Source organism: Vulpes lagopus, chromosome 12 (genome assembly GCF_018345385.1).
Source record: "Vulpes lagopus strain Blue_001 chromosome 12, ASM1834538v1, whole genome shotgun sequence".
NCBI lineage: Eukaryota > Metazoa > Chordata > Mammalia > Carnivora > Canidae > Vulpes > Vulpes lagopus.
The window spans coordinates 28,365,171-28,393,107 of NC_054835.1; the positions used below are offsets into that span (position 1 = coordinate 28,365,171).

At 47.0% G+C, this 27,937-nt stretch overlaps 1 protein-coding gene across 4 annotated transcripts; it reads left to right on the forward strand.

Moving 5' to 3' along the window:
* The first annotated feature begins 1,088 nt into the window (after positions 1–1,088).
* On the forward strand, positions 1,089–26,741 carry MTMR4 (myotubularin related protein 4). Of its 4 annotated transcripts, none has more exons than XM_041724810.1 (19): positions 1,089–1,225; positions 2,693–2,731; positions 6,347–6,436; positions 6,791–6,907; positions 7,436–7,518; positions 9,502–9,662; positions 9,779–9,875; positions 10,053–10,166; positions 11,321–11,517; positions 11,767–11,895; positions 12,339–12,450; positions 12,934–13,129; positions 13,360–13,545; positions 13,634–13,804; positions 13,942–14,096; positions 20,626–22,024; positions 23,789–23,899; positions 24,133–24,221; positions 24,439–26,741. In XM_041724810.1, the coding sequence occupies exons 2-19, from the start codon at positions 2,729–2,731 to the stop codon at positions 24,614–24,616; spliced, it is 3,588 nt and encodes a 1,195-aa protein (XP_041580744.1). In that variant the 5' UTR covers positions 1,089–1,225; positions 2,693–2,728; the 3' UTR covers positions 24,617–26,741. The 4 variants fall into 4 exon arrangements, with proteins under 4 accessions (XP_041580744.1, XP_041580742.1, XP_041580743.1 ...); XM_041724808.1 differs by lacking the exon at positions 1,089–1,225 and adding an exon at positions 1,380–1,499; XM_041724809.1 differs by lacking the exon at positions 1,089–1,225 and adding an exon at positions 2,260–2,330.
* The last annotated feature ends 1,196 nt before the right edge of the window (positions 26,742–27,937 follow it).

The window sequence follows — 27,937 nt, forward strand, 5'->3', positions numbered from 1 at the left end:
GTACTGACCACATCTATCCTGCCCCTCTTATCTGGGGCCCGATCCTCTCTCCCATCTTTCCCATATACAGAATTTTCAATTCTATAGAAGCTTTGGATCTAATATCTGCTCTTGGTAAAACATGGTATTACCTACATGCAGCTTCCTGACTTCCTATTTCCTCTGATTTGGGAAGCGTATATACAGAATTAAGCTCTGCATTCTAGGAAGCCTGTAATAGAGCCCTGAACAAATAGTGAAACCTTTGTGATCATCCAACACTATAGTAAGTGTTGGAAATGAGCAAAGTACAATCGCTGTCCTGGAAGAGCTCAATATTCCTGTAACAAATATAAAGCATCTGCGGGGTTGCTGGAGTCAAAGCTGTGAACACGGGCAAAGTTCCTGTTTTGCTGGAATTTCCCAGCTGTAGTAAAAGTTCCAATGTTCAGTAAACAGACACGTGAAGACATCTTGGCCCCGGGGCTTGGTATTCAAAGCATTCAGGCCAGCTCCCAAAGTGAAGCTAGCTGTTCCACGCTAGCGATTCAACGGTTCTCCATTGCTGCCGCGTTGGTGGTATCGCATGGCCACGGCGACCTCCAGCGGCCACCCTCCGCCATGCTGCCCGCTCTGGTTCCCCAGAGGGGAGAGAGGAAGGGAGGAGCGAAGAGCAGAGTCCTGTTCCCACTCTCTTTACCGACTAAGAGGTGGCAGCTGGCTAGTGGTAATCTGAGGCCCAGATTAGGGCTGACGGCACCATGCAGGTCCTGAAGGACAGCAGGGTCGGTTCGCTGATGCGAAGTAAGGGTTGGAAGAACCCGTCACGACGCAGAAGAGAGGACACCCTCCCGCCTCCAGTGGAAGATCGAAGACCGAAGACCGAAGACAGTCTCGCGCCCAGGCCTCCCTCCTTCTCAGCCTGCGGGGTCCTTTCTCTCCGGGTTTGGGACGAGATGATCGCAGCGAAACCAAAACTGGAAATGGATAAACAGGTGCCACCGGGGACCTTTTTGAGAACTACACCCCAGGCGTGGTCGTCGCCGGAAGTGGCTGTAAGGCCTGTGCCCCTACAAGGCCCCGCCTCTAACTGCGCTACCAGTAGGCGACAGCCACCCCCACTTCCGGCCCCTGGAACTTCATCCAGCAACCCCCCTTTTGCTGCTCTCTCATTGGCTGCCGCAGGGACGCGCTGTGATTTCCCATTGGTCGAGCCTCCTCTCCGGGCCGTGCCTCCTCCTTCCAGGTACTGTCTTGTCTTCCGTCACCCGATAGGCTAAAGGCTGGGAGGGCGTCTGCCCAACTGGACCAATGAGCGGAGTGAAGAGTGAGGGCGGCGGCTGCGTGGTGGGGGCAGGGAGGGACTTGGCGTGGCTATTGGCCAGGGCGGGCACAGACCAGAGATACGATTGGTTGGGGAAAGAGGCACTGTGGTGGGGTCGAAGCTGCGCGGCCTCGGCAGCTGGGGAGACGGAAGTGGTGAGAGCGCGGCCTCGGAGGGTCGGGCGGACGCCGCCTGGGTGAGTCACCGTGCCCCGTGCACTGCCAGTCTGGGAACCGCAACGACCGCATCTTGCCCCGCCCCTCCTCAGCCCCTCCGGCTTACATGGGCCCCGCCCTCTGTCATTCGGGGCCCCGCCTCCGAATCTTTAGGCTCCGCCTCTAGAACCTGGACACCTGGGCTCTCCTGCCAGCCTGGCCCGCCCCCCCCCCCCCCCCCCCCCGCCCCGGGACAGATCCCCTTGGTCCGAGAGCCCTGGGCATCCCAGGCCTGGTCCTTGTCTCTCCTTCCCTCTTTCCATTTCCCTGAGGCTGCGTGCCAGTGGGCGGTGAGGTAGCACCTTTGGTCTGCTTTTTGCTGGCTCCCCCGCGAGGAAGGGTGGGCTGTGATCAGGAAGGCAGGAAGGCAGGCAGGACCACAGATGGAAGCTTTTATCCCCGCAGCCTTCTGCAGGGCGCTGCTGGACCGTTCCTGAGTTCGGATAGCGGGCATGAGGGAAAGTGTCAGTAAAACCTGGGCCTGGCTTCCTAAGTGGGCCAAGGAGGCCTATCCTGAATTTCTGTTGCTTGGGCCCAATTGACAGGTATTGCTCTGAGGCCTGGGTTGGCCTGATACTGTCACTGTAGTGTGGCCTCCTCCCACATACCTGCTTCCCACTTGGTGTCATATACGTTCAACAGGACCTATTCAGTCCTGCTGCCCAAAGGCATTCTGCTCACAGGTTGTGGTTCCCTCCCTCTTGTCCTCTGCTCTGGACTCTGCCCCCAGTAAACAGGTCAGGTGGGTGCTACTCCCAGACTTAGAGGCTGGCAGAGCATTCCTGTGGATTCATGTCCCTCCAAGGCCAGAAGTAAGTCCTGGTTGGGCAGCCTCTCTTTTCAGAGTTGGCAGTCTTGCTTTCCCCAAAAAAACAGTGTTTGGAGTGTTCTTCTCTTTCTGGTCTGGAAATCAGGACTCTTTGAGTTCTGAATAATCTTGGATGACACTCATTCCTGCTCCAGAACTTTGTGGCCGACTCCATGCCCTGCAGAATTACTTGTTGCCTTCTTCCCATGTAGCTCACATTGCCTCTGTCTGGCATGGGGACTTGTGGAGAGGCTGGATTCTCTATGAAATTCTCTGTAGATGTTAGGAGTAGATGTGTGTCCTTTGCTGATTCTAAGGTAATGTTAATGGTGCTCTTTAATCTTATGTTTCTCCGTTTTCTTATAGTAAGAAGCAGGCAGCCAGGACCCTCACCACAGTAGAATGGTGAGTATTCTCTCTTTCTTCAGACCCTTGTGATTTCTGTAATCTTTCTTTCTCTGTGAAGCTGCCCTGCCCCTCCTGGACCTTGAGCTCCATGCTACTCTGTTCAGCCTCTAAATAAGTTCATCTGTCCTGGAAATAAATTAGGGTTTCTTTAGATTGCAAAACATCAACCAGTATACAGCATTGGGACAGGAAGCCTCTGGAAGTCTTTTCTTGCACGTGCTATGTATGCCATACCTTCCGGATACTCCCACTGGCTCTCTTAACCTTTCATAATGGCCCTTCTCTTGCTTTTTTTTGGGTCCCTGGTGGAAGCTCTCTGCTCTGGTCTGGAAAACCAGGCCTCCTTTATCTCAAGATTTTCCTACTTCCCAGTGGGCTTCTTGAATGTTGTTGGTGCTGTATCAGGAGTGACTCCACCAAAACAGTGAGGCTTCTCCAGCTCTAAGATACCGCTTCTTTTAAGCTACTGCACTCAATACCTCACTGGATATATAGCAGGATAGCAGCCTCAAGGTGCCCAGAATATCAACTGGGTTGGCACAGGGGATGGGGATGAGGGTGATAATGATTCTGTCCACCTTCTGAAATACCATTCTGTCACCTCAGGTGAATTCAGGGAAGCCCTTATTTAACCCCCGAGAACTAGGAGGAGGAAGCAGTGAGAGAAAAAGAGTGGAGAGTTGCAGGCCCTGGCCCATACCAGGCCCTTTCTCTGGCTGTATCTTTTCCGTTTCTTCATGTGTCCCTTGTGCAGGTTAAGGAATTCAGTTGGTGAGAGGACTCTCTCCTTCCTTCCATAGGCATGTGGGGATGTGGTTCTCATCTTGTCCTAGAAAGCCTCCTGGTCTTGGTCCCCACCAACCGGTGGCCGCTTTCCTTTTTCTCCTCTGCGACACTCCAAAAAGACCATGGGCTTCCTTGTTAGCCTAGTCTAATTTTGAATCCTCTCATCACCGCTTAAATAGCTTAGGTAAATTGTATATTTTCTTTCTGTGCCTGACCTTTCACCAGCAAAAAAGGATAAAGCTTAATTCTTGGGGAGTTGAAAGGTTTTAGTGATGTAATGTTTGAAACATGTCTGGCTCATAGTAGATGCTTAATACAATGTCAGGTTTTCTCCTATATCTCCTTGTCCCCCAAAGCCCTGGTTTCTGAAAGTTTCCAGGCAACGAAGCATGGGGTTCCAACCAGTTCCTTCTGTGACTCTTGGTGACACTTTGAGCCTCACTGCTCCTTATTCCTTGGCCCTCTACCCTACCCCCTCTATATCCTACTCTTGGGTTTCGGGTTTTGTTTTTGCATAGCTCCATAGTTTTAGTTTTCTCTTTCTCAGCCTAAAAAATTCTCCAAGACAGATGTTCTTACCCAGACATCAGAGGATGTGAAACAAGGGGAAGATGGAGCTGACGGAGTAGGGTTGGGTGGGGGCCTTGGAATAAAAACACTCAGAGAACTCCCCTTTCAGGAGTGTGGAGCGACCAAGCTGGCAAAGACCAGTGTCCGATCTACGGGGCAAAAAAGGGAGTGGATTTAGTGACGTCAGGGGGTTGGAGGATAAGGACACTGATGGACAGGGGTATGGTGGGTGGTGGTTTTGTAGGGAAGGGAGGAAACCTTGAAACTGTAGGTGAGCTTTACCTTGGGAATTCTGAACAGGTACTGGGGGAACTCAGAGTGGGGAGGGCATGGGGACAGGGTGTGAAAAGGGAGTTGTGGGATGGCTCACCCGGGAAATATGGGAAATGAAAAGATGTAGGAGGTCTTGCCTTACCCTCTCACGCGGTCTGGGGGCAGTCCCACAGCGTCCCCCGAGGACGCCCTCGCACCGGGTGGAGGGGCCGCGAGGAGGGAGGAGTCTGGAGCCGTGGGCGGGGCCGCGAGATCCGCCCCACACCCCCGCCCTCGCCGTGAGGCCTGGGGCGCTCCCCTCGCCTGGCTCCCCTCCCTTCCGCGCTCGTGCCTGAGGGCGGAGCCGGGCTCGCTCCATTGTGGAGAGGAGGGGAGAGGCGCGCGGGAGTCGCGCCGAGGCCCCGCAGCCAGGGATCTCGACTCCTGGCCGCCGCGGCTGCACCTGGCGGGCCCCGCAGCCGGGATGCGGCGGGCGCCCGGCACTGGCGGGCAGCGCAGCGGCTCCGGGGACATGTGCGCTGGCCCAGACCGCCCGCGACCATGAGCCTGACCGCCCGCGTCTCCTGCTCCATGCTCAGCTGCTTCGTAAGTGTTGGCCTGGCCGGCGGGGGTCCGGGGGGGTCCCAGTGCTTGCTGCACCCGCAGTCCCGCCCAGGGCCAGCCCTTGCGATTCCGAATTTTAGCTCATCCCCCTTCCCATTGCCCCTGCCAGGCAGCGGAGGGGGATTCCCTTTTCTTTCTTGAACTTGCTTTCATCTTCGGGTGCCGGGGATGATGGAAAGCCCGGGGTGGAAATTCTGTGACCCATCTTGGCCCCGCCGCCGCTGCCCTTGACTGCAGATCTCCAGGCCCCGCCCTGCAGGGGTACATCCCTTTCCCTCCGCCTCTCCATCTTGGTCCCACCCGCCGCATCCTTGCTGGGGGATGTGGGATGTGGCTGCTCAGGGATGTTAGGGGGCCAGCCGGCTAGCACGGGAGGTCTGAGCTGTTTCCCTGGCTCCAGTCCCCTCCCCCTTCCAGCACTCCATACCTCACCTGACACGCCAGTCTTTTCTCCTTGACTGTCCCCCAGACAGCCTCTCTTCTCCATCTTCCCTGCCTCTGCAGGGCTCCGTACCTCTGCATCATTCCCAGCCCTCCCCTCCTCCCCCCTCTGGCTTCGTGCTCCTTCCCAGCTTCCCCCATCTGTCCTCTCCTGTTCCCACCCCTCCCTCCTTACCCCACCCTCACCACCCCCGTGGCTGGCTGCCAGGCCTCCTCTCTCTCCCCTGGCTTTCCTTGGGTCTCCTAGCTTCTCCCAGGCCTGTGAATCCCCTCTTCACCCCTTCCTGGTGGTTGGGAGAGGAGTTACTTCTGCTTGCTATGGGTATTCCTTAGGAATTCCCCTCTCATCAGCAGGCAGGGCAGCTTGGCAGGTGGTAGGGGCTCTTTAGCAGTGTGGACCTAACTGGAGGATAAGCTCGGGTTCCAAAACACATCCTCCTTTTGAAAGCATCCGTGAAGGCCCTCTAGAGGCATGGGACTGAATCCCCCAACCCACTCCTCTTTGTCTCCTTCACCTATCCGATTGGAGTGTCTGTGGCATTCGGTGCCTGCTTTCCCTCCTGTCTATAAGCAACATCTATACCTGGTTCCTTTTTCTCAGGGCAGCACTTCCTATTCCCACTTCTGTCTTACCCTCACTTTTTTTTTTTTTTTCTTTTTCTTAGTTTTCTCTCTTCCTCCATTTGGGAAATTTTGTGTCTATTTAGTTCTGCTGCTGTTTGACGAATACAGATTCCCAGTTCCTCTCTGGCTTAATAGGCTTCAGTACTCCCTCCACCTCACCCTCCTACCAAGCCTGGCCTCTTGTCCATCCTTTGGTGACCAAACCTTTATTAGTGTGTGTGGGGTGTATGTAGGTTTATTGAGGGGAGGGGAGCAGAATGAGGTCTAATGGGCCAAGTGGAGCCTGATGACTTAGGCCTGAAGCCTTCCCCACAGGGTGAGGAGGGGCCCCCCAGCCTGGAGTACATCCAAGCCAAGGATCTGTTCCCCCCCAAGGAACTAGTGAAAGAGGAGGAGAATCTGCAGGTAAGGAGGAGTTGGGGGCCCAGGGTGGGTGGAGCTCTCTGCTCAGTTAAAAACACCTTTCCCTCCCTCCCTTCAAACAATATCTCCAAGGGATCTAGTACTGGGGCTTTGGCTTCCTGTTTCCGGGTCTCTAGAGGGAGGGGAATCTGTGTATGTGCATTATGGAGCCTTTGGCCCCAGGGAAGGAAAGGCAGCTTTCCTGTACAGCTGTTGCCTGGTGCTACTACCGTGGAGAGGACTCTTCTGTTTTTCCTTGGCCCAACTTTTCCAGTGGGCATCCCACAGGTCAAGGTTGGGGAGGGGGATGGAGGGGTGACTTACTTCTGGACTGAAGGTCCCTCTGCCCCTCGACAGGTGCCCTTTGCAGTGCTGCAGGGTGAGGGAGTGGAGTTCCTGGGCCGGGCAGCCGATGCCCTAATTGCTATCTCCAACTACCGGCTGCATATCAAGTTCAAAGATTCTGTCATCAACGTGAGTTCCTGTCCTGTTCTCCCACACCCAAGGCAGAATCCCTGCCTGGTTCACAAGTGTGAGTGCTCCAGTGCTGGACTTGATCATGTCTCCAAAAAGTTGGGGTGCCCTTCTTTTCAATAACTTTTCATTTTCCTGCCTCCTTCTCCTAGCTATAGGTCTTTCTGCCTCTCTTATTCTTCCTTCTCCTCTTCTCTCTTTCCCTCACTCTGTTGCTCACCCTTGTAAGGGGTATAGCGGCATTGTTGGAAGAGTGCCAGTTCCCAACTGTGTGACCTTGGTTCGGTCACCCAACTGAGGCTCTATTTCCTCCCTCATAATTTGGTGTGAAAATATCTGCTCTGCATGTTTCTCATGATTATTATTTAAGGTCGCATATGTAGAGGACCCAGCACAGTTATCAGGCACTTAACTGGCCCTCAGTAAATGTTGGTTTCTTTCCTCATATTGCTGCATCAGCATCTAGACTGAGGTGGGCATGAGTGATGAGAGTGGGGATCTGAGCTTTAGTTTGCCTTTCCTCTGAAGGTCCCCCTCCGGATGATTGACAGCGTCGAGAGCCGTGATATGTTCCAGTTGCACATTGCCTGCAAGGACTCCAAAGTGGTGAGGTGAGAATAGTGTGGATGGACTCACATACTCTGGCCCTAGTCTTACCCGGACCTCTCTGATATAGGGTTTTTCTGGAGCAAGAAGAAAAAATACTGCTTCCCTTTCCCTATTTGGGAGAAAAGGTAGAAGCCCTGTCTAGGTTGGGAGGTCAATTTACTAACCCACAGTATCTTGACCTGAGTAAATGAGGATAAAGCAGAGCTCGTGGAGTTATCATAGGGCTTAAATTGGATAATGAATGTGAATGCACCTAGGATTGGCATAGAGCACTCACATTATTGTTGGTTCATTTATTAATTCGCTTAACATTTATTGAGCAGTCTACTCTATGACAGACTGTTATAGGCACTGGGGATACAGCAAGAACTAATAGAAAAATTTCCTGTCTTCATGGAGCTTATATTCCAATGGGTAGATGGCAGCAGTAAATAATGAGTAAAATATGTTAAATGATAGTAAGTGTAAAGGTGAAAAATAAAGCAGGAAGGGGGATATGGAGTGCTATGGGGGTAAAGGTTGTAGCTCTAAACAATAGTATCAGAGAAGATTGCACTGACATTTGAGTCAAGACCTGAAGTGACCTTTGAGTGAAGAGGGTGCCAGACAGAAAGAATAGTGAGTGCAAAGACCCTGAGGTAGGTGTTATGCCTGGTGTATTGGAAGAATAGCAAAGTGGCTAGTGTAGCTGGAGTGGAGTGCAGGTAGGTTATAAGATCTGAGAGGTAAGGGGGATGTCAGGGTGTTATAATGACAGGCTTTTACTTTGAGGGAAATGAGAAACCACTGCAGGGTTTTGAGCAAAGGAGAGATATGATCTGATTAATGTTTTATAGAATCCCTCTGGCTGCTATATTGAGAATAGATACAAGGGGTTCAGGCGCAAAGACAAGGGCAAAAGCAGAAGGAATAGTTAAGAAGCTATTGTAGTTAGCCAAGTGAGAGAACACGGTGGCCTGGCTAGGGTTCAGATTGGTGGAAGTGTTCAGATTTTTGAAGGTAGAGATGACAGGATTTGCTGACAGATTGGATATGAGAGAAAGAAGAGTCTGGAATGACTCCAAAGAACATTAAAAGAGTGTCCAGCTTAGAGTCTGTCATGTACTCGGGTCTATAGGGATTCAGAAGGAGAATCGCACTGGTCTTCCCTTCAAGGAGGTTGAGGTCTGGTTGCTAAAGGAAGATTCAACAGTGACAATTTGCTATGGAAAAACTTAGTTTAATGCTCTAAGCATATTAAGAATCAGGGAGGAGGGGGTCTGTAAAATGGAGTGGGCTGGGAAGGCTTCAAAGAAGAGGGGGTTCAGAGTATCAGTAGGATGTGGTTTGGCCCAGAGGAGGCGTTATCAAGTGGAGTGAAAAAATAGGGAGACAGGAATGGTGTGAAAAGGACTTCCTGCCTGAAGCAGGAGTCATGAGAAAACATGGAGTAGCAGACATTCAGGGATGTGTAGCAGAGTTTAGATCTGATATAAGAAATGGTAGTGCCCCTTTAGAAGGGACAAGTATGTCCCAAGGACTAGAGTTCTTGGGAAAACAGTTGTCCAAAGGTAAGTTCTCTTGGGTGTTGGCCAGCGTCCCTGACCCTCCCCAGGGACTCCATGCCTTACCTCCTGTTTTATTATTTATTTATTTATTTATTTATTTATTTATTTATTTATTTATTTATTAAATCTTTTTTTAAATTTATGATAGTCACACAGAGAGAGAGAGAGAGAGAGGCAGAGACACAGGCAGAGGGAGAAGCAGGCTCCATGCACCGGGAGCCCGACGTGGGACTCGATCCCGGGTCTCCAGGATCACGCCCTGGGCCAAAGGCAGGCGCTAAACCGCTGCGCCACCCAGGGATCCCTATTATTTTTTTTTCTTACCTCCTGTTTTAAAGCAAGCCTCTCCCTGCAGCCTTCTTGTGGCCTTGTTTTTGACCCTCATGGCCCCAATGCAAACCTGCCTCTTGTCTCACTCTGTGGCTTCTTGCCTGGCAGGTGCCACTTCTCTACCTTCAAGCAGTGCCAAGAGTGGCTCTCACGGCTAAGCCGGGCCACGGCAAGACCTGCCAAGCCTGAAGACCTCTTTGCCTTCGCCTACCATGCCTGGTGCCTGGGCCTGACTGAGGAGGACCAGCATACCCACCTGTGTCAGCCAGGTAAGGCCAGGCTGTTTTATTTGGGAGACTTCATATCTCTTGGTTCTTAACCCTCTTCCACCCATGGACATGGTGCACTTGGATGCTGACAGGCAGGCATGGGGACTGTGTTGCAGGAGAGCACATACGATGTCGGCAGGAGGCTGAGCTCATGAGGATGGGCTTTGATCTGCAGAATGTCTGGAGAGTCTCCCACATCAACAGCAACTACAAGTGAGAGGGCAGGGGGTGGAGAACCAAAATACCAATCCAGACTTAGACCTTGCAGGGCATAGGCCCTGGTTCTGTAAGAGAGGATTCCTGGTCTCTCTTCCCACAAAGCCATCCCTGGGGATCTTGTTATTACAAGTCTTGGATCACACTTGGTGACCCCATCTGGTTTCTCTGCAGATTGTGCCCCAGTTACCCCCAGAAGCTGCTGGTTCCTGTGTGGATCACAGACAAAGAGCTGGAGAACGTAGCTACCTTCCGCTCCTGGAAGCGGATCCCTGTGGTTGTGTATAGGTGAGGGGTAGGGGATAGGAAGTAGGGAGGACACTTTTTATGCAATAATAGTCAGAAATGGAGATTTTGCCTGGTTGACTGGGAATTGACATCCTGCAGGAAATGAAATAATTTCAAATCAAAAACTGCCACAGCTTTTTTCTTTTAAAGATGAGGCTTTGGGAGATCACTTTACTTTTTTTGGAGAATGTGTGTGTGTGTGTGTGTGTGTGTGTGTGTGTGTAAAATGTTGCATTAACGTGTGTACAATGTTGTGTGTGTGTAAATTGTTGCATTAGAGCAAGGATTGGCAAACGATTGCCTGTGAACCAAATCCAGCCTGTTTTATGTACAGCCTAGTGCTATGAATGGTTTTTACATTTTTTAAAATTTAATTAATTTAACTAATTTATTTTTTTAAAGATTTTTATTTATTCATGAGAGAGAGAGAGAGAGGCAGAGAGAGAGAGAGAGAGAGAGGCAGAGATACAGGCAGAGAGGGAGAAGCAGGCTCCATGCAGGGAGCCTGACACGGGACTCGATCCTGGGTCTCCAGGATTAGGCCCTGGGCTGAAGGTGGCACTAAACCGCTGAGCCACCCGGGCTGCCTGGTTTTTACATTTTTAAAGGGTTAGTTTTTTGGTTTTTGTTTTTAAACCAAGAAGAAAGAAGAATGTGTGACAGGGACTGGCTGTGACATGTGAAGCTGAACATTTATTGTTTGTTTCTTTACTGAAAAAGCTTGCCAATCCCCTGCACTAGAACATTGTAGCTAAAATACTGTGAGACAGACAGTAGCTATGGGGTTTGGAGCTGTTCTGCCCTAGGCTAAGGCTTGTTCTCCTGCTGGGTGTCTGTACCTGGAGCAGGTGTTGTGCAGATTTAAGAAGTCAGGGTCACCTTGGCAACACAGAGATCATTTGAGAAATGTGTAAACTATAAACTTTGTAAACTTTGTTTACAAAGACAGAACTTTGTAAACTATAAAGCCCTCTAGATATGTCAAGGGCTTTTGGTTGTTATTATTGTGACGTGGGTGAGCTGGTAGCCCCTGTTGGCTCTGGAGATCTTGGTCTGGCCTCCTGAGGCCTTGGTAGTAGGCCTGGGGTCGGGGTGGGGTGGGGTGGAGGGGGCTGCAAATGGCGAGGGCATGATGGTTTCTTGCATTTTGTCAGACACCTACGCAATGGAGCTGCAATCGCCCGCTGCAGCCAACCTGAGATCAGCTGGTGGGGCTGGCGCAATGCTGATGATGAGTACCTGGTCACGTCCATCGCTAAAGCTTGTGCTCTGGACCCGGGGACAAGGGCCACTGGGGGCCCCCTCAGCACTGGGAATAGTGATGCCAGTGAGGCATGTGACACTGACTTCGGTAAGGTATCGAGGGTGGTGCGGGCCCCCTGGAGAGCAGGCTCCCTCCTTGGCCTCATTGGCTTTCAGAGAGCCCCCAGTGAGAGGATGGGAAGATGATGACATAGGGTGCCAGGATCCCTGCCCTTTGGGAGGCTGTGGGGGGACGAGGATCTCCAGTTGTAAGTTCTTTTCTTTAGAAAGAGAATGTTCCAGGGCAGGGTGAGGCTGGGCTGGCTGACCCAGGGTCTATTCCCTGCTGTGTGTTTAGATTCCTCCTTGACTGCATGTTCTGGAGTGGAGAGCACAGCAGCCACCCAGAAGCTGCTGATCCTGGATGCTCGATCCTACACAGCAGCAGTGGCCAACCGGGCCAAGGGTGGAGGCTGTGAGTGCGAAGGTATCGCCATTAGCCCAGTGTCTGTAACCTGTCTGTGCTCTCGGTAGCTTGAGTGAGGAAGGGCCCGGGGGCAATTTGCATAGTGGAAAGAGCCAAACAAACTTGGCTTGAAATCAGGACTCTGCCACTTAACTATTGATGACTCCTTTGCTTGATCTGTCCAAATATTATTGTCTTATCTGTAAAACGGGGATGATAATAAAAATTACCTGCATAGCGCAGCTACTATATATTGAGAGCTTACTATATGTCCTCATTACTGGTAGTACAGTGACTATCATTTGTCAGTAATATCCTTATTATTGTTAGTGTATGGCACCTGAGCATCCAGAGCAAAGTGGTCCGCCCTGCTTGGGAAGCCTGGCTCACAGGGACCACTCTTGTCCTGGATGCCTGTTTCTAGGACATGTTCTTATGCTGTACCCTCCTCTGTATGTCTACAGAATACTACCCGAACTGTGAGGTCGTGTTCATGGGAATGGCCAACATCCATGCCATCCGGAACAGCTTCCAGTACCTCCGGGCTGTGTGTAGCCAGATGCCTGATCCCAGCAAGTAAGGTGGTCCCTACCTGCCCCCAGTTCCATCTTCACTCGTCTTGTCTTCACTCAGTTCTTCTAGTTCTTACAAGAGGAGATAGGGAGATGGGAAGTGTGGAGGTACAGGAGACCTGAGGGCCTGTTGCAGTGGGCCAGTTCTAAGAGCACTTCTGCTTCTTAGCCAGCACTTTGGAATAGCCACAGTACGCTGAGTTTCTTTGGTTTGTCCTACCTAAAGAACACAGAGAACTGGGGAAAGAATGGCTCAATGTACATGTGATGCTTCCCATTCCTCGCTCAGTCCTCAGTCTCTTGAGTGCCTCAGGTCTTGTCTTCTTTACCTTCCTGCCAGATATCTCCTGGCAGAAAGGCCATGGCTGGACCTCCTGGCTTCAGCCCTCACTAGGGACATCATTAGGAGTAGCTGGCTGTGGGTGGTAGAGAGACCATTGGAGCCTTAGCGCTCTTGGCAACAGACTCAATTTCTGCTCTCGTGTAGCTGGTTGTCGGCCCTGGAGAGCACCAAATGGCTGCAGCACTTGTCGGTGATGCTCAAGGCAGCTGTGCTTGTGGCTAATACTGTAGACCGGGAAGGCCGGCCTGTGCTCGTGCACTGCTCTGACGGCTGGGACCGGACGCCACAAATCGTTGCCCTGGCCAAAATATTGCTGGACCCATACTACAGGACGCTGGAGGTATTGAATGGAGTTGGGTGGGAAAGAACAGAGGGAAAGGAGGTGGGGAAGGTGTTGGGCCCTCTGGATCTGTCTTGGGAATCTTTCAGTAGAGGACATTGGTGGCTTTGAGTCTTCTAGCATCAGTTCTGCCCTCCTCTGAAGCTGCCAGCTCTCTGCTTTGGGCATCCCCTAGGGAGTAGCACACCAGCCTTTCCAGAAAGGCCCTATACTTATCCCCTTTGCTGCAGGGCTTCCAAGTTTTAGTAGAGTCTGACTGGCTGGATTTTGGTCACAAGTTTGGCGATCGCTGCGGCCACCAGGAGAATGCAGAGGACCAAAATGAGCAATGCCCTGTGTTCTTGCAGTGGCTTGATTCTGTTCATCAGTTGCTCAAGCAGTTTCCCTGCCTGTTTGAGTTTAATGAAGCATTCCTGGTGAGTTCTGAAGCCTGTGACCAGGGTCGGGGTGGGGGTGGAGGAAGGCGGCCCAGGCTCCCAGGTGCAAACTGTCTTGGCCCTCTAGGTAAAACTGGTGCAGCACACGTACTCCTGCCTCTATGGCACATTCTTGGCCAACAACCCCTGTGAACGAGAGAAGCGCAACATCTATAAGCGGACCTGCTCTGTGTGGGCTCTCCTGCGAGCTGGCAATAAGAACTTTCATAACTTCCTCTACACACCTGGCTCAGACATGGTAAGTCTTGTCCTATAGGTGCTGCTTGGAGACCTGCAGGGCGAATGGGCTGAATCAGTGGGAGAGAAGGCAGGCTTAGAGAAGGAAGAGGGACCTGGAACAGCTCACAAGACACTAGCACGGGGCTGCTTCCCTAGGTCCTGCATCCTGTGTGTCACGTCCGGGCCCTGCACCTCTGGACAGCTGTTTATTTGCCAGCATCATCTCCATGTACACTTGGGGAGGAGACCATGGATCTTTACCTTTCCCCGGTGGCTCAGAGCCAGGAGTTTTCTGGCCGCTCTCTGGACAGGTAAGAAGAGTCCTTCTTGCTCTCTCCTCCTCTCCACCAGGAAGGCAATGGTTGCTTTGTGCCTAACCTAATATTCTCCATCTTTTATGAGATATTTTTTTTTCTTTTTTCTTTTTCTTTTTTTTTTTTTTTATGATAGTCACAGAGAGAGAGAGAGAGAGGCAGAGACACAGGCAGAGGGAGAAGCAGGCTCCATGCCGGAAGCCCGACACTGGATTCGATCCCGGGACTCCAGGATCATGTCCTGAGCCAAAGGCAGGTGCTAAACCGCTGAGCCACCCAGGGATCCCCTTTTATGAGATATTTAAAAGCAACTTCTTGCCTCAGTTGAAGGAGAAACTTGGCTCAGGACTTGTGCACTCTGTGTGTTTTCAAGGTCCTCTCTTAAGATAAGATTGGTTACTTTCTTTTCTGGAGCTGCTATCCTATGTGTCATAGCCAGCAGGGGAGAGGAGAACAAAATAGAAAGGACTATTTCAGGAAGGTTTGTGGGAATGGTCTTGATTTAGGTATACTGATAGAAGACATTGGGGTACTTGACTATCTTAGTAGTGACCTTTGCTATGTGCACCAATAGCTTCCAGAAGCATCTGATGCTCAGGGAAGTGGGTTCCCAGAAGAGGGGTGGCCTTCATATTCTCCCTCAGAAAAACACCAGAATTGAAAGGCAGACATAAAAATTAATCTTCTGACTAATATTTGGGGGTATTAGAATGAGTATTGGTTAAAGAGTAATGCATGTTCCTATTTTTAAAAAGGCTGAACAATGTAAAAGTAGAAAATGAAAGTCTGGGGGGCTTGGGTGGCTGAGTTGAGCATATGCCTTTGGCTCAGGTCCTGAGGTCCTGAGATTGAGTCCCATATCGGGCTCCCTGTAGGGAGCCTGCTGCTCCCTCTACCTATGTCTCTGCCTCTTTCTCTGTACCTCTCATGAATAAATAAATAAAATCTTAAAAAAAAAAAAAAACAACAACACAAAACCAAAGAAAATGAAAGCCCTCCCTCTCAAATCCTTGTCCCTATAGGCATTCATTGCTAACATTTTGGTGCCTGTCCTTCTAGATGTTTATCACTACATAGATATAGCCACACTGTCACACTCTCATGTAGAAGCATTTTTGGGGTGTCTGGGTGGCTCTGTTGGTTGAACTTCCGACTCTTGATTTCAGCTCAGGTCATGGGGTCGAGCCCTGCATTGGGCTCTGTATTCAGTAGGAAGCTCTGTATTCAGTAGGAAGTCTGCTTGAGAGTCTCTTCCTCTCTCCTTCTGCCCCTTCCCTCCATGCTTGCTCATTCTCTCTCTCTCTCAAATAAATAGATAAATCTTAAAAAAAGAAACATTTGTAAGATACAAAAACAATCATATTTTGCATACTGTTCTACAAGTTGTTTTTCCCATGTTGTCTGCAAGTTGTTTTTCCCATGTTGTAATAGGCTGTCACCCCCTAAAGCACATATAACCCTGTTTTATTGCTTTAGTGGCTGCATTTAACAGTCTAAAATCAGAGTGTAGCATAATTTATATAACCGGTTTCCTATTGCTAATTTAGGTGATTTCTGGCTTTTTACAAATATCATTATTGGGAATGCTATAATTAACATCCTTAATTATATGTATGTTCTTAAAAACAATTGTGGTAAAATACACATAATATTTACTATCTGAACCATTTTTAAGTATATAGTTCACTAGTATTACCTTATATGTGTATCTTTGCATTTGTTAATATTTTTGCCAGATAAATTCCTAGAAATGAAAGTTAAAGGGATAGGTACATTTCAAATTTCGATCTTTGTTCATTGGTGGAAGATTCTTAAAGTTAAAATATAACTTAAATTGTTAGTTAAGGGGATCCCTGGGTGGCTCAGTGGTTTAGTGCCTGCCTTTGGCCCAGGGTGCGATCCTGGAGTCCCGGGATCGAGTCCCGCATCGGGCTCCCGGCATGGAGCCTGCTTCTCCCTCCTCCTGTGTCTCTGCCTCTCTCTCTCTCTGTGTCTATCACGAATAAATAAATAAATAAATCTTAAAAAATTGTTGGTTAAATATTATAAAGGGTAACAAAACCCCACCCCTCTAAATTATTGGTTTTAGAATGTTGAGTCCATGGTCAAGGGCTCACGGATAGGCTTCAGGAATTCTGTGATTTTCTTCTTTCCTAAACTATGCATAATTTGGGTACAGGTTCGTAAGTTTACTTTTCCAGGGAGTGGGTCCAGAACTTATCAAATTCTCAGTACATTCTGTCACCTATTTAAAAATCACTCCCTTAAATTAGTATCTAATTTTTCCCATTTAAAAAAAAATATTTTATTTATTTATTTAAGAGGGAGAGAGAGAGCATGAGCCAGGCAAGGGGCACTGGGAGAGGGAGAAGCACAGCACAGCAGAGAGTCCAATGTGGGACTTGATCCTAGGACCTGGAAATCCTGACACAGTCAAGCTGAAGTCAGATACTTAACCGACTGAGCCACCCAGGTGCCCCTAATATCTAATATTTCAATTCAGTAAATGTTTCTTTAATACCTATTAAGTTGCCTAATACTGTACAAGTTTTGGGCGATACCAAAGAAATAGAAGATATTGATCCTATTTAGGATACTTTTTTTTTTTTTTAAGATTTTATTTATTTATTCATGAGAGACACACAGAGAGAGGCGGAGACACAGGCAGAGGGAGAAGCAGGCTCCATGCAGGGAGCCTGACGTGGAACTCTACCCCGGGTCTCCAGGGTCACACCCTGGGCCAAAGGCAGTGCTAAACCGCAGAGCCACCCGGGCTGCCCTATATAGGATACTTTTAAAAAGCTGTAATAAGACAGATATAGGACAACTAGAGATCAGTTCTAAGCATCTAAGCAAATAAGAATATGTGTAGTTCAAAGCTATTGGGAGAAATGAGAATTTAGAAGGAGGTCATTTGGTGACTGTTTACTTAGAGAAGTTTTCTTTTTTTTTTTTTTTTAAAGATTTTATTTATTTATTCATGACACACACACACACACACACACACACACACACACACACACACAGAAAGAGAGGCAGAGACACAAGGCAGAGGGAGAAGGAGTCTCCAAGCAGGGAGCCTGATGTGGGTCTCGATCCCGGGTCTCCAGGATCACACCCTGGGCTGAAGGTGGCGCTAAACTGCTGAGCCACCCGAGCTGCCCACTTAGAGAAGTTTTCATGGAAGACCTGGCAGGAACCTTGGCTACTTGTGTCTTTAGCATCTGGCTCAGGGCCTGGCACATAATAGGTGCTTTAGTAAATAAATGCTTAAATGAACAAACGAATGGAATGAAGGGAGTTGTGAGCTTGGTAACAAGGTAGTGGAGAGGGGTCCAAAGGAATTTGATAGGGGCACCTGGTGGCTCAGTCAATTAACCATCTGCCTTCAGCTAAGGTCTTTATCTGGGATGGAGCCCCACATCAGACTTCCTGCTTCACGGGGAGTCTTCTTCTCCCTTACCTTCTGCCCCCCACTCGTGCACTCTCTTTCTCTCTCAAAATAAATTAAAAAATCTTTAAAACAAAACAAAACAAAACAAAACAATTGGTTACATGAAAGATAGTTTTAAGAGCAAAAGTACCTCTCCAGAGCTGGGAGGGACTAGAAAGGGGCCATTTTGAGGAATAGAAATAAATACGGATAGTTCATTGAAGGCTTAAATATTACCCTGAGGAGTTTATTTTGATTCACTTGTCAATAGTAATACACTGTAGGAAGTCATTGACCTGGTGACAGTAGGATTTCTGGAGAATGAGTCAGTGAGGTGGGTAGTTGGAAGCACAGAGATCAGCCAACACTGTTGTAATTCAGATAGAAGAGTTTGGAAAAGAGAAAGGATTAAAATCGGAGACTTTATAGAGAAGGCATTAGCAGACTATGGAGTGACTGAATGTGGGAGGAGTGTAGAAGTGTAGAGTAGAGGGTGCCTGTCAAAGACAGGTCCTAAGTCTCTGAGTTTAGAAACTAGGTGGATATTAGTACCAACCGAAAGACTTTGGGAAGTTGAGAAGACAAGTCAGTTTGGGCAGGAGGAGAAGATACAGGCAGGTTGCGATTGATATATTATCAAAGGCTATAGGCCTTTGGAGAGTTGGATGGAGATAGATTTGGGGGACCAAGTAGTATGCAAAAAAAAAAAAATGCTTTAACAGCTCACCTGACTTAACCTTTGGTTCTCTCTTTCCCTAGATCAAAAATGTCCTGCCCTTTTTAATTTTTCCATTGAAGTCCCAACACACACACACACACACACACACACACACACACACACAAAAGAAGTCCCAACACAGTCTGCTATCCTCAGCTCAAATCCTACTCTCTCTATGTAGCCTTCCCTGACCATCCTAGCTGGATGGGTTGTCTTTGTTCTAATCTCCTCAGGCATTATTTTCTCTACCAGCATTATTATTATTATTATTTTAAAAGATTTCATTTATTTATTTTAGAGAGAGGGAGAGAGAACATATGTGAGCAGAGGGAGGGGCAGAGGGAGAGAGAATCTCAGGCCAACTCTGCACTTAGTGTGGAGCCCAACAGAGGGCTCCAACCCATGACCCTGGGATCGTGACCTAAACCTAAACCAAGAGTCAGTTGCTTAACCAACTGAGCCACCCAAGTGGCTCTCTGCCAGAAGAGAATTATTATTCTGCCAGAATTATTAATTTTTTTGTGCAGGTAGGAATCAGCTGTGGAGGATGGCAGATTGTTGATATTGTTGAATTTGGGTCAAGAATACATGGGAAGTCTTTATATTTTTCTACTTTTGTATGTTTGAAAGTTTCCATAATAAAAAATAAAACAAAAACCCAAAACGTGGTACTTTTTAAATATACAGATATACGGTTCTCACTCTTCGCCATTCTTATTCACAGGTCTTAGATGGGCCTGATTGTTCGTATATCTAGAAGACTTATAGGAGCCCCTAATGTATACCAAACATTGAACCCTACTGATCTGTTTCATTCAGTTGATACCTAGCAGTGGACACTTGATGTTAGATTTTAAGCTCGTTTATTCATTTCTCCAATTGTTTGGGGGGATCCCTGGGTGGCTCAGCAGTTTAGTGCCTGTCTTCGGCCCAGGGCATGATCCTGGAGTCCCAGGATTGAGTCCCACATTGGGCTCCCTGCATGGAGCCTGCTTCTCCTTCTGCCTGTGTCTCTCATGAATAAATAAATAAAATCTTTAAAAAAAAATTGTTTGATTGGTGCTAGGGATTCAAATCAGAGACAGAGCTGCCCTCAAGGCACTTTCATAGCAGGAGATAAACAAGTAAACAGGAAGTACAACAATATGGGAAGTACTGAGCAATGTGCTTTGCAGTAGATTATTTTGTTTAATCTTCACGATGGCTTTAAGAGGTAGGTACTATTACCTGAGGGAACTAGGCTTAGAGAAGTTAAGGTTGCATAGTTAAAAATTTGCCAGGCTGGGATTTGAGCCCGGGTTATGGGACTCCAGAGACTATAATCAGCACCATTGCTATTGCCTTCCTGGAATTTCATACAAAACAAACAAACAAACACATAAATAATCAAAATTGATCCCAAAAGTAAAATCACACATAAAAATATTTTAAAAACATATTAAGTTTCAAAAGCCAAACACTTAAAAAATCAGCTGTATTTTAACTCAAACTTTGAGGGATTTTTCTGTATGGGTGGAACTGACCAAAGCATCTGGAAATAGGAGTCTAGTTAAGTCTCCACTGTTACCTGGCAAGTTTCCCTGAAGCATTTATTGTTCTAAGGACTTTTGAAATGTGTTAAAAATCAGACATTCTTGAAAATGTCTGTTACCCGTTTGGTGTGCATGAATGCCTCTAGAACTCTTGAGTACTTTATCCTAGGGGAAGTTTCCATGGTGACTTAGGACTCCAAACATACACTGCTGCTAAGTTGGTTGTAAAAGGCTGTCTTGGTTACTACTGTGAGGAAGGGATCATTTATAATAAAGAAAGGAGTAAAAATGACAAGTTGTGAGTGTAGTCTTAGTAAGTTGGTTGTAGGCTGCCTGTAGTTTGAATCCTCATAGCATCTCTATAAGGAATAATTTATGATAATCATTTTATAGAGGAGGAAATCACGTCTAGAAGGTTAAATAATTTACCTGTAGCTGTACGGCTAATCAGTATCAGAACCAATATCATCTAGCTCCAAAACTTTTCCTTCCTACTGTGTGTGACAGAGGCAGTTGGTTGTGAGATTTATGATTCAGGTGTAGTCCTGGTTGGTATTGCAGATATAGGGGGCATTGAAATCATGGGAGTGGTTGAGATTGTCCAGGGAGATTGTGTAGGGTGAGGACTGATAAAAGCTGGGGATGGATCCTGGGTTCTGGAGGACAGAGCTCATGTCCTTCGCTTTTTGCACAGTAAACTTGTTGCAGTGAACATTGGTTCTTTGTAATCTAAAATGTGATTTCTTATGAACTCTGGCTTTGATGTTGCTTTGATGGTCTGATTCTATATATTGGAGATGGCTCCCATTTACTGACCTGGAGGTGTTGTGTTTGTCGTTCCAGATTACCTAAAACCAGATCTATGGATGATCTGCTTTCTGCCTGTGACACAAGCAGCCCCCTGACCCGCACGTCCAGTGACCCTAACCTCAATAACCACTGTCAGGAGACCAGAGTAGGCCTGGAGCCCTGGCATAGCAATCCTGAGGGATCAGAGACCTTTGTGGAATCTGGGATAGGAGGTCCTCAGCAGACCGTAGGAGAAATAGGTCTTCCTTCCTCTCTGCCCAGCAGCCAGAAAGACTACTTGAGCAATAAACCTTTCAAGAGTCATGGAAGCTGTTCTCCAAGTTACAAACTGCTTAGTATTGCAGTGCCCCAGGGAATGAAGAGTAACGTCTCTGATCCTGAGATCAAAGTCCTAGAAGAGTCTAAGGAACCAGCTCCAGACCCTCCTGCCTCCGATGAGCTGAGTAGGACTTTAGATGGCACGGAGGAGCCACCTGAACATTGTCCTGAAAAAGAAGCTGTCAGTACACTCTCTGAAGTTGTTTCCAACAAATGTAATGGAGTTTGTGATTTTCCCGAGTCTTCCCAGGACTCCCTTACTGGTGCCCCCCAGCGGGCCTTGCTAGATTCCATGCTAGGTGTGCCCTCCAGATGCGTTCCAGATCACAGTCTGGGCACCCTTTGCAGCCCACTGAGTGCTACCTGCCAAACTCCTCCAGAGCCAAGCACTGACTTCCTCAGCCAGGATCCCCCAGGGTCTGTGGCAAGTATCTCCCACCAGGAACAGCCTAGTTCTGTGCCAGAGCTGATTCATAGGGAGGAATACACTGGCAAAAGAGGGAATAATAGGAATGGGCAGTTATTGGAAAATCCTCGCTTTGGCAAAGTGCCATTGGAATTGACCCGAAAGCCAATTTCTCAGAGCCAGATCAGTGAGTTCTCTTTTTTAGGATCCAACTGGGACAGCTTCCAAGGGATGGTGACTTCATTTCCAAGTGGGGAGACCACCCCTCGGCGGCTGCTTTCCTATGGCTGTTGTAGCAAGAGGTCAAACAACAAGCAAGTGCGGGCAACAGGGCCCTGCTTTGGGGGCCAGTGGGCTCAGAGAGAAGGGGTGAAGTCACCAGTCTGTTCTAGTCATTCCAATGGACACTGTACTGGTCCAGGAGGAAAAAACAACCGGATGTGGTTCTCCAGTCATCCAAAGCAGGTCTCCGGCACAAAGCCTGTTCCACTGAGCTGCCCTTCTCCAGTGCCTCCTCTTTACCTGGATGATGATGGACTCCCCTTTCCCACGGATGTGATCCAGCATAGATTACGGCAAATTGAAGCAGGGTACAAGCAAGAGGTGGAGCAGCTACGTCGACAAGTGCGTGAGCTTCAGATGAGGCTGGATATCCGTCACTGCTGTGCCCCTCCAGCAGAGCCCCCTATGGACTATGAGGATGATTTTGTAAGTATTCACCACTGCTGTCCATCCATTTGTTTATTTTATTTATCCAGCCTTCCATCCACTCAACATTTATTCATTGGGTACTTGCTATGTGGCACTGTGTTAGGTGGTTGGGCTATAGGATGAAGGACATAGTCTCTGCTTTCAAGGAGCTCACAGTATATTGGGAGAGAGAAGCAGACAACTAGAATGATGTTCTTAGGTGTTACCATGGAAGTAAGTATCAGGTATTGGGGGCTGGGGTGGAGTGAAGGCTTTCCTGAGAAGAAAAGTTTGAGTTGAGTGCTGAAGAATTTGTTATTTTTCACTAGGTAGTGAAAAGGAAATACGATTCTCAAAAGCATGGAGGCAATAAGTACTCCACTGGGATGGCTTGGACGAAGGGGTAGGGGTTTGTGTGTGTGTGTGTGTGTGTGTGTGTGTGTGTGTACACGTGCATGTACAGATGTGCTGGGACCATTAGGGAGGGAGTTGGGTAGTGAGGCAGGAGCTTATATTGGAGAAGTAGACAGGGATTGGAAAGGTCAGCTTGAGATCCCTTCTTGTTCTACCCTCAAGGCAGCAGAATTTTTGGCCACTATCATGATCATAATTGTATTTTAATAATACTCCCCTAGCAATAATGTGTCAAGTGGATAAGGCAGTTGAAACCTAGGTTGGGAGGCTGGTTAAAATGTTTTGGAATAATCCAAGTGAGAAATAATGAGGACTGTCTAGGCTTCACTGTGTTGGGAGCCCTACAGTTTGGGCACACAATTCTTGGGGAGCTTCTAGGAGTCACCTTCTTGGCCACAATATCCTGTCATCAACACAAGACACTTCCCTTCCTCCTGTTAAGACATTCCTTCTTGCCTGCCGCTCACTTGCTGGGATGAGATGGTCAGGGCTAACAACTTACTATTCAAGGGTAATGGTTTAAAACAGGAGTCAGTGAACTCTCTTTGATAAGGGGCCATATATTAAATACTTTAGACTTTGTTGGACATACAGTCTCTGTCCCACCTGTTTGACTCTGCTGTTACAGCATAAAAGTAGCCAAAAACATACATCAATAAATAAGTGTGGTTGTCTTCCAACATACCTTGATTACAAAAAAGGCAGTGGGCTAGATTTGGCCTGTGGGCCATAGTTTGTGAACCCTGGTTTAGAATGTAATGAGAAATATCTCGCCACACTGTGATAAAGTATATTGGTTAAGAGCATGGATCTGAAGCCAAAGTTCAAGTCGACCCTTGAACAACTCAGGGGTTAAGGTGCTGACCTCTTGTGTAGTCAAAAATCCACATATAACTTTAACTTAACCACAAGTAGCCTACTGTTGACCAGAAGCATTACTGATAATACAGTCAATTAACATATATTTTGTATGTTAGATATATTGTATGCAGTATTCTTATAGTAAAGTAAGCTGGAAAAAAGAAAATGTTATTAAGAAAATTATAAGAAAGAAAAAATCCATAGTAATGTACTATATTTCTTGAAAAGTATCTGCACCCAAGTGGACCCATGCAATTCAAACCTGTGTTGTTCAAGGATCAACTGTACTAGGTTTAAATTTCAGGCTTATTAACTATCTCTTGACTTTCTCAGGGCTTAGTTTCCTTATTTGTAAAATAGGGATGATAATAATAGTACACATCATAAGATTCTTGGGACGAATTAAAGTTCATGCATGTAATGTACTTAGAATAGTACCTGATGCACAGTAAACAGTAAATGTTAGTGATGGTGAAGATGGTGCTGAGATCTTTGCCTTTTCTTCAGACATGTTTGAAGGAGTCAGATGGCAGTGATATTGAAGATTTTGGCTCTGATCACAGTGAGGACTGCCTTTCTGAAGCAAGCTGGGAACCTGTTGATAAGAAAGAGACTGAGGTATGTGCAGGCGAATGCATACTTACATGAAGCATCGAGTCCTCATATTTCTCAGAGATGAGTGGCACACTATAGACGAAGCTCTCTCCTAGATGAATGTCTTTTTAGTCAAGTAGTGGCCAACACTACTTGACAGATCTTGTTGATGTCTCCTGGGATGCTTTCCTTGCTGCAGTGTTGCGCTTCCACTTGGTTGACAAGGACCTGGAATTTTTCCTTGTGCCTTCTGTTAGGTGACTCGCTGGGTTCCAGACCATATGGCATCACATTGCTATAACTGTGACTGTGAATTCTGGTTGGCCAAACGAAGACACCACTGCAGGTAAGATGTTCTGTATGATTCTGTATGGCTCATAAAGCAGTGACATACACGTATGTGAGCTAAACTGAGTTAATCTGAAAACGGATATATCTTTATCAGGATAATTTTTTTGTTTTCGTCCAACTTTTCTCTTTATTATTCATGTAAGGCCTTTGCAAGTGTCATTCCTTCTCAGCACACAGGCATTTCTGATGAACTCTTCTTTGTGATTTGGCAGAAATTGTGGGAATGTGTTTTGTGCTGGCTGCTGCCACCTGAAGTTGCCCATTCCTGATCAACAACTCTATGACCCAGTTCTCGTCTGTAACTCATGTTACGAACACATCCAAGTATCTCGTGCCAGGGAACTCATGAGCCAACATCTGAAGAAACCCATTGCTACAGCTTCCAGCTGAATGCCAGAGGAGATGACCTGTCCAATTTTAGCAGGTTTGAAGGGAGGATCTGCTTCAGGTGTAGTTTTGAAGGTTCCTTGGTGTGGTGGCTCATGAAATCACAGAGCTCAAAGATACCGTCTTGAGAAATCCTCCTTGGTACCATGAGACTGGAGCAGAGGAATTCCAATTTGGCAGGAGGTCTTAACTGGTGAGACCCTTACCTTGGGGTAATGGTCCTGGATCCAGACCCAGAGTCTGGAAGCTTCATTTGAGTTGGTGACTCCCGCTTTTCTCCTGGGGGGGGATGGGGTGGGGGGTATGTGTGTCACAAGATGATGATTTCATAAATACTGCCTGATGACGTGTGCCCCAAACAGCAATAGAAAGGCATATGTATAACCAAACTCCAAGTGATAAACAGATCCATCTCTCCTCCACCTTGAAAAAAAGCAGATTCTAGTATATAAGATAGGAATTCCTATCCTATTTGAAATGAACTGTATCCTGTTCCTCTGTGCTCTGTATCTGTGCATGAAGGCTCAGTCTTTAGAGGCACTCCCTCTAGTTGCAGTAGTTCTGTCTTTCTGTGGAGTTTGGGTTAAAGACTGGTTCAGCAAGTGGAGGTTTTGCTGTATTTTTCACTTGGCTCATCAGCCAGCATCAGTGAATATTCAGTTTAGAGGGACAGTTCCTAAGGAGTGAGACACTTTTGGGAGCAGAGGAAAACTCTGCTTATGTTCAGTCCGGGCAAAAATCAGTTATTTTGAGCTGTGAAGGCAGTAGTTGCGGTTACTCAGTGGCAGCTCTTGAGGTATGCACTGTGAGAAATGAGAAGGGAAAAGCAGAAATGATCCATGTCAAATATTTTCTGATTGTGCCCTGCTCTTTGCGCCTGACTTTTCCTAGTTGTCCTGGTGCTAACACAGGAGTTACACCTTGATCCTCTCCTGGCATGAAAATAAAACAATGGTTTTTTTGTTGTTATTGTTCCACGGCCCACTTCCCTCATGTTGTCTTTCCCTTGGCTGCTGCCTCCTCTGGGTCACACTGCTTCTTATCCTGAACACTTGACACCTCAAGGGTAGAATTTAGCATTTGGTTTTTACCTCCTAGAATATGCTGTTTGGTATGTGAGGGTTTCAGTACAAATGCTGCTGTCTATTTCTGTGCACTTAACAATGGAACCCAAACAGAAGAGAATAAAGCCTTGATACCAAAATTGGGGGAGATGTGTCCATTTGGACCAAACATTGTTTTTCTTTGTTTTGTTTCATCTTAATATGTACCAGTGGCACTTAACCAAAAGATACAGTGATAGAGCCATGTACTGTTGTTGGGACAGATATAGTCTCCTTGACCTATAATGAAACCACTAGTATTTCCTTTATACATTTTCCTTAATCCATTGGTGTATAAAAGGTAAATTACACTTAGGCTTATCCTGTTTTAAAACTATGGTAGCTGTCTGTCTAACTGCTACTTTCATGTTGCTTCCTAGAAAAAAAAAAAATTCATTTGAAAATAAAGAGGACCTGCATTTAGAACAAGAATTGTTACTTGTCCTGACCTTTCCTTCAGTCCTACAGAGAAGCATCTGTGCTTTTATACTTGTCATGGATGTAACCTAAAAAGTTTTGGCGTATTTAGGTCAGCCTAGCAGAACTTTTTTTTTTTGTTTAAATGGAATTGAATAATGGAGATTTGTGTCTGGGAAATTCCTGAGATCATTGAAAAAGTAACAAACTATTCCTTGTCTCTGATACATAAAATTCTCCTAAGCATTTTCTCAATCATTAAAATTTACTGCCAGTTTCGAGTGGCTTTTTAATTAACTTGACTTTCATTGCACCTCACTCTGCCCATTTTCAGGGGGAGTAGGATTGGTAACATTTGAGGAGACTGTATCTTGTCTACTTTGTGTGGCTGTTTTGAGGGACTGTCCCATCAGTAAACATACTGCATGGCCTTGGAGAGAGACTCTGGGCTCATGGCTCAGAGGTATTCATCAAATACTCCTTTCAGAGCTCTTGTGGGTGTAAGTGACATGATGTGGCCAAAAATCCAAACTGTGCAGTTGCGTTGTGACAAACATGCAATGTGCTGTAAAAACTCAATACAATTTAAATAAAATCTCTATATTAGTGCTGCTTTGTTGGGTCTTTTTATTCATTTTAATTTCTAAGAAAACTTAATCATTTTTCTTTGATTAAAACGTACTCCTTCCTCCCAACCCTTTCCAATTTTAGTATATGTGCTGCCGAAGCGAGCACCTCCCAACCCTTTCCATTTTAAAAAATTATTTTATTTTATTTATTTATGAGAGACACAGAGAGAGAAGCAGAGACACAGGCAGAGGGAGAAGCAGGCTCCATGCAGGGAGCCCGACGTGGGACTCGATCCCAGGTCTCCAGGATCAGGCCCTGGGCCGAAGGCGGCGCTAAACTGCTGAGCCACTGGGGCTGCCCCTCTTTCCATTTTTATTTTTTATTTATTTATTTATTTTTTTTAAAGATTTATTTATTTATTTATTTATTTATTTATTTATTTATTTATTTATTTATTCATGAGAAACACAGAGAGAGAGAGAGAGAGAGAGAGAGGCAGAGACACAGGCAGAGGGAGAAGCAGGCTCCATGCAAGGAGCCTGATGTGGGACTCGATCCTGGGTCTCCAGGATCACACCCCGGGCTGCAGGCGGCGCTAAACCGCTGCGCCACCAGGGCTGCCCCTCTTTCCATTTTTAAATGGACTTTTTTTTTTTTTTTTTTTTTTTTTTATCAGCACAGCTCCTGCTACATTGTTTATTGATCGGACAGGGGTTTATCCTTATGGATACTATAGAATTCTGTCCCATCTCATGTGAGGTTTATTTCTGTTTAATGTCTAAGGTGGCACCACCTGGTTGACCAGGCACACAGGATTGTATTCAGTCTTCGGATTCCCTCCTCATAGGCCCCTCAGTTCTCATTCCGCCTCGAGTAAACCTGTACTGAGCAAAATTATTGCCCTAAGACGGTCTATTTAAAAACACATAAAATGTTACTATCTAAAAGGTGAATTCGTTTCCGGAGGATACCATAGCCCCATCGCCATTTTTATTTTGGAGAAACAGTTTAACTGTTCGTTTATACTTAGTTTATAGCTACTCAGATTAGAGAGTTGGGCCCTTTGTTCTCCAGAATGGCCAACTTTGAATCGCGAAGTGCACACTTTGGGAATTCTAAATCCCCCACACGCTGGCTGAGGTGATAAACAGGAGTCTTGGTATTCCTCGCCGGATAATCGGGCTTATCTCTTCGCAGGACTGAACGCGACGTGGAAGGCAGCGGCTCCTCCCAA